Here is a 6100-nt window from a genome sequence, read left to right as displayed (position 1 = left end):
ATCTAATTGTGTCACTGATCAAGCTATAATACATGAAAATAATGCAACTACAATTTCAAACACTTTCCAGCACTTTATTCAAAATCCAACAACTTATCACTGCAACTGAAGCATTTCCAAGGATTTCCAGCACTCATACAGACCCTGTCCTTAATAGCTGAGTGGGCTCTGAAAGTAGAAGAAAGGGAAGGAGTATAAGTAATATCTTTGTCTTCATTGGGACTCCACCATAGTCACAGAAATTGTGTGCATGACGACAACAGCATGATTTTCCCAGCATTACTGTAGCATTCTGACACTTCTGAATGAACTGCATAGTTCATACACAACACACATGTACACAGTGTAATGTTAGGTTTCCAAAGCACTGTAGCAGTCTGGTCTGTACACATGTAGCCTATTTTCAGTCTGCTGTGTTGCCAATGACGTAACGCTAATAAACTCCGAACAGGTTGATGTTAGTTTAAACAGTTATGGTATAATGTACGTCAGATTAATTACCTTGTAAATCAAACCATGGACCGCAAAATTCATAAACAAAGCCAGCGACCGTTAGCCCGCTAGCTGCTTAACACGCAAGTCAATGGAGCCGAGTTAGCTACTGTAGATATAATGATGCTTAAAATGTATGATGATACCTGAAAATTGTATGTTTTATAATCATGTAATGTGTTTGATATTAACCTATCCTATCATCCTCAGAAAGCGGCAGAGAAATAGAAGGTAAAAATTAGTAAAGGAGGTTGCATGATTCACTCCTTGTAGAGCATGAACTCAGCCGAACAGAATATACACCCTTCATGAACCTATATACTCTTCATGAATTTACACACCCTCCATGAACTTACTTTACCACATTAGAGGAACAAAAAACAGCGGAAGCTTGCACAAACATGTATTCAGTATTATAAAGTAGGGAGAAACCCAGTCTGAGCCAGATGGACCATAAAGGAAGACGCTCAATGCATGACAGTAGCACACGAACATAACAAACAGGAGTGTTAGAGTTTCACCAAATAAGGAGTCAGTTAGCATAAGAAGCGCAGGAGTGTTTTCTTCACAGGATCAGAGGAGGAAGCCAACAAGCAGATGGGGCCCCAATGTCTTATGGGACAGAAGAGGAGTTACCCATCCATCCATTGTCTACCGCTTATCCTGTGTTCGGGAAAGCGCGGGGGAGCTGGAGCCATCCCAGCTCAGACGGGGAACTACCATATCAAAAATACACATTTGCACGCGTAAGCATGACACATAGCCCTGCCTCTGTAACAGTATATATTCTGGAGCAGATAGAGTAGACACCAGAACTTCTTGCCTCTGGTATAGAGCACTGTGTTGCACACGGCAGCTCTTAGCTAGAGAAGAGACTGTTTCTCCAGACGTCTGTATCATCTGATGTCCATCTGCAAATAAATGCCTGAAGCAATGGCAACTAAAGAACCAACGACTTCGCTGTCTTCGTGATCCTCCTGCAGAATCTGAATTACGCAATATAGACTCTGTGAGGTCCTTCTGATTGACTAACTTGTGAACAAAATTCCTACACTACCGTTAGCACTGCCGCGGCTCAATTAGAGATCGCTACAGCCTGGTTTTAAGTACGTGACAATTCATGTAGTTAGCTAGCAGGATATGTTGGTTGGTGTTCATATTGTCCTTAAACCGCTCAACAATAGACGACAGTAAACTTACATTTTTGACGTGAAAGTCGTGCTCCCAGCTACTCCTTCCGTGAAGTAGTCCGCCATGTTTCAGATCCGGAGGCAGAGACTTGAGATTTGGTAATCCGTATCCAGCCAGGTCGGGATCATGGTGATCCACCCGGCCAGTGTTTTGAAATACTCCAGTGTTTCTCCTAGAATTTTTTTCAGGCCCGGTGGTACCCACCGAAAAAACCCTAAACAGACGAGACGCGTGGGATGGTGTATTGGTGCAGTTGGATTAAGTCAGGTGGCACAGCAAGGAGTCTGCAATTCTACAATTATTATATTTGCATTGAACATTTTTGTTCAACCAGAGTGTATTCAAGGTTTTCAAGGATTCAAGGAGAGAGTGACTTATTAAGGTGCCGGTTGATGGAAATGATCCAAAATTAGGGGCCGGAAAAATATGGCTGGAAAATGAGGAGCATAACATTAATAGCTACAGATACTGTAAAACACTATAACGACATATGACTGCATTGTCTTATTTTATCAAGTAAAATATAAGTTATAGGTTTACTCAACAGCCTAATAGTTCATAGAAATTCAAGTAGAAATAGGTTAACTCAGAGTTCCACAGCTTATCAAAAAACAATCCTTATTTTATTAACATAGGCTGAGGGCGCGATCAGTAGCGTGCCGGGCATGATTGCCCCAGGGGGGTCCCCCACGGCTGTGCATTCACACTGCTCCAGCCCAAACGGGCTTTGGCCCGTTAGCCGGTTGTACATACGTCACCACGTCCTAATACTACACACGCATGGCTTGATGTTGTTTTTAAAGAGCGCCGTCTCTGCATATATTTCTCGACAACACTCGACCTGCATCAGCGAATGTGCGCACGAGCGGATCTGTACGAGCAGGCAGCACGAGGAAAGCGGATTTTGGACTGAGACACACAGCGGCATTTTCCCGGTACCGGTCCGGTTCCGCTCACACCATGAGTCTGAAGAGTGCAACAGCTTATCAAAATACAGTGTCAACTCCGTGTTTTCAAAGTATAAAGCGACATCGTGGTGGTTTAACGAGGTAGAGCGGCATCAGAACAACATCAAACGCATAAAGTACACGAAGAAGAACGTAGCGGGAGCGCGCGGCTTGTGGAGCAAGTCTACTGTGCTGCGCGGAGGCGCTCCTAATGTAAATGATCATTGATTTATGAATGAATTGATAGGTGTCTTATTTTTGGCATATTGATTTTTTTTTTGGCCTGTACAATGGTAGGGGAAACACTGTACTCAGATAAAGTCAGCAGGATCACCTTGATCCATGACTGAGAAAAGGGGGCCAGTTGTTCAAAACATTTAATCCGGATAAAAATTATCCGGATTTGGAAATCCCATTTTTTGCTATCCGGGATCAGGTAATCCTTCTTACTTTTATGCCGGTTTTTCAAAGCAAAATTGGATTGGATCACCCTGATCCAGATTCACAGTTTTCAAGATTACCAAATCCGGATTGCCAGTGCTCTAAATGGGACAACATATCACAATGTGGGCTACAGCTATCTAAAGAAAAACAGGTAGAAGAGCCAACATGGGGTCACTGTAAGTGTTTTTTATTTTGAGACAAAACACAAAAATCACAAATATCCACTTCTATTCATAATTTCTTTTATGACCCCTCATCTGAGCCACAACAAATACAACAAATATACATTAACAAATGCATTGTGGATATTTTGAAAACGTCTTGAATAAATAATAATTATTAAAAAAGGGTAAATGTCCAATAGTTACTAAATAAAGAATGATCTCAGGGTTCTTCTTCATCTGAGGAGAGACCAGCATTTTCAAGCCCTGCTTTTAGGAGGCGGATCTGAAGTTTCACTTTGGTTTGCTGCAGTTTGGTCAGCTTGATTTGTTCCTCTGCCAGGAGTATCTGTGCCTCTGCTCTTTCAGTTTCTCGTTTGAGAAGTGATTCATAGGCATCATCATTATTATTTGGCAAAGGACGCTTCAAGCCTCTTTTCTGAGCTCCTGTGACTGCTGGCTCTACCAGTGAGGATCCAGGTTGTTCTTCAGAAATAGAGCTGAGATCCAGAATAAATGTTTCCTCTGCATTTGGAGGAACTGGCTCACTTTCCTCTACAATGGTAGGCTCACCATCCCCTACAACACCTTGAATCCCGTGCAGAGCTTTAGAGTTCTCACCTCCAATAATGTCCAGAACCACATCTGTGTATTCACCTTTCTTAAAGGGTTTGTTGCCCGTTTGGGTGTTTTTTGCTTCAGCAAGGTCCTTTGTTGCTCTGGCCCTCAGATTCTTCCATCTGAATTTCACCTGCTCCAAGGTCCTCTTCTGGCCCAAATGTCTTTCTTCCTTTTATTAGTCAACATTCCACTCGCAACAGAGCTTCCTACTATTGAGGCATAATGGCACTTAACACCCTCCAGCAGTGCATGGGTTTCTGCAACAGTGAAATTAGGTCCTTTTGAGTCCATGGTTCCACCTCATCTGTTGTAGTGAACATAGTATTTAAAGGCCTTGGGCTTGATTGATTTAATTGAACACAAGCCAAAGCACATCAGCTAATGAGTGGGTGGGTATTTGACAGCCATCTTATATTCAGCCTTTCTCAGAGAGAGAGAGAGAGAGAGAGAGGCACTGACATGGCAGGTATTGTCCATCGCTACCACCATTTTGGTGGAAGAGGATACCGTCAAAGGGTATATGCTGAGCGTGCAAAACCACTGGAGCAATACACCGATGAAGAACTGTATGCTCGCTTTCGCTTTGGGAATACTGATATTAGGTACATTGCAGACCTTGTCAGGCCAAAGCTTCAACGGACAACCCGAAGGAGTCACAGTCTGTCTGTGGAAGAACAGGTCCTCATTGGTCTGCGCTTCTATGCATCTGGGACTTTCTACCAAGTTGTTGGTGACAATATAGGAGTGGACAAATCAACTGTGAGTGATGTAGTGAAAGCTGTGTCCATTGCATTGGCCAGCCTGGTCAATCAGTTTGTTTCCCTTCCAAAGGATGACCAGATTGCCCAGACCAAGCACAAATTCTTTCTTTTGGGGAACATGCCCAATACTATTGGGGTTATTGACTGCACTCATGTGCATATCCAAGCACCTCATGAGAGGGATTGGGAGTACATCAACCGAAAGGGGAGGCGCAGCATCAACATCCAACTTGTGGGCGACGCTGACCTCATCATCACAAACTGTGTTGTGAAGTGGCCTGGGTCTGTTCATGATGCACGTATCCTGAGAGAGAGTGCTTTATACAGAGAGCTCCAAACCAACCGACCGGATGGCATAATATTAGGAGACAGTGCCTATCCACTCCTACCATGGCTGATGACTCCTTTTCTTGCAGCAACCACACCTGCGCAGGCACGCTTCAACACTGCTCATTGCAAAACGAGATGTGCAATTGAGCGTTTGAATGGAGTTCTGAAGAGACGCTTTGCATGCCTTAAATACTTGCGAGTGGAGCCACAGGGAGCATGCAACATCATACTTGCGTGTATTGTCCTGCACAACATCGCTACCAGGCGCAATGTCCCTCTCTGTGATGAAGCTTATGATGCACCGGAGCCTGTGGAAGAACCAGACCAACCTCTGGCGTTCTGTCAGAATGAGGGACTGACTGGACGTGTAGTCAGGGATGCAATTGTTAGACATTATTTTTGATAGTTTCATCTCTGATGATTGTTTCTTTAAAATGAATGTACAGTGATGACAGAAAAATTGAATATATTATTTTTGTTTGTTATTTAAATCTGAAATCTGGGGGATTGTTTCACGGTTTCATTGTTTTCACAAGATCATTTTTATTTTCATTTCATTTTGACTTTACCATACTGAAAGGCTTATTTAGTAGCCTATGTCTACTTTATTTACTTTATCACTAACACTTAAACAAGTCAAGTGCAAAATATAAATAAAAGTGTATATATACTAAATCATAAAAATGTATTATTTGATCAATTTTAAAGTTTTACTACATTTTCTTCCTGAAATCCACCTTGAAATCCTACCCCCTGTTGGGATCAGGATAATCCTGTTTTTTTTGGATCAAAGTTATCCAAATCCTACTGAAATGTTTTGAACAACACAAACTGAAGGTTTGATCCGGATTAAAACTAGGATTGGATTCTGTGATCCAATCCGATTTCAGAATCCTTCTTTCCCTTTTGAACAACCCATTTTCAAGATTTGATCCAATCCGATTACCAAAATCCGATCAGATTACCTTTGAACAACTGGCCCAGGGGAGGATTTCATTATCTGGATTATTCTGATCCGGATTACAAGTTTTGAAATACTGGGCCGTGGACTGCTCCCCCTGCGCAGACTGGGACTTGTTCAAGGATATTTGTAATGATCTGGATGATTTCAGAGAGAACTGTTGGGTCACATCACTTTCTGTGAGGACTTGGT

General features: G+C 42.5%; 1 protein-coding gene across 1 annotated transcript; it reads left to right on the top strand.

The window, feature by feature from the left end:
* Nucleotides 1-4315: 4315 nt before the first annotated feature.
* On the top strand, nt 4316-5401 carry LOC311013675 (putative nuclease HARBI1; the record flags this gene model as incomplete). The annotated part of the gene is made up of 1 exon (XM_084009815.1): nt 4316-5401. The coding sequence occupies one exon, from the start codon at nt 4316-4318 to the stop codon at nt 5348-5350; it is 1035 nt and encodes a 344-aa protein (XP_083865941.1). The 3' UTR covers nt 5351-5401.
* Nucleotides 5402-6100: the final 699 nt, after the last annotated feature.

The sequence above is a fragment of the Eutrigla gurnardus genome, assembly GCF_963514095.1.
Source record: "Eutrigla gurnardus genome assembly, chromosome: 5".
Taxonomy (NCBI): domain Eukaryota; kingdom Metazoa; phylum Chordata; class Actinopteri; order Perciformes; family Triglidae; genus Eutrigla; species Eutrigla gurnardus.
Note: the sequence above shows the minus strand (reverse complement) of the source record. Positions and strands in the feature narration are given on the sequence as shown.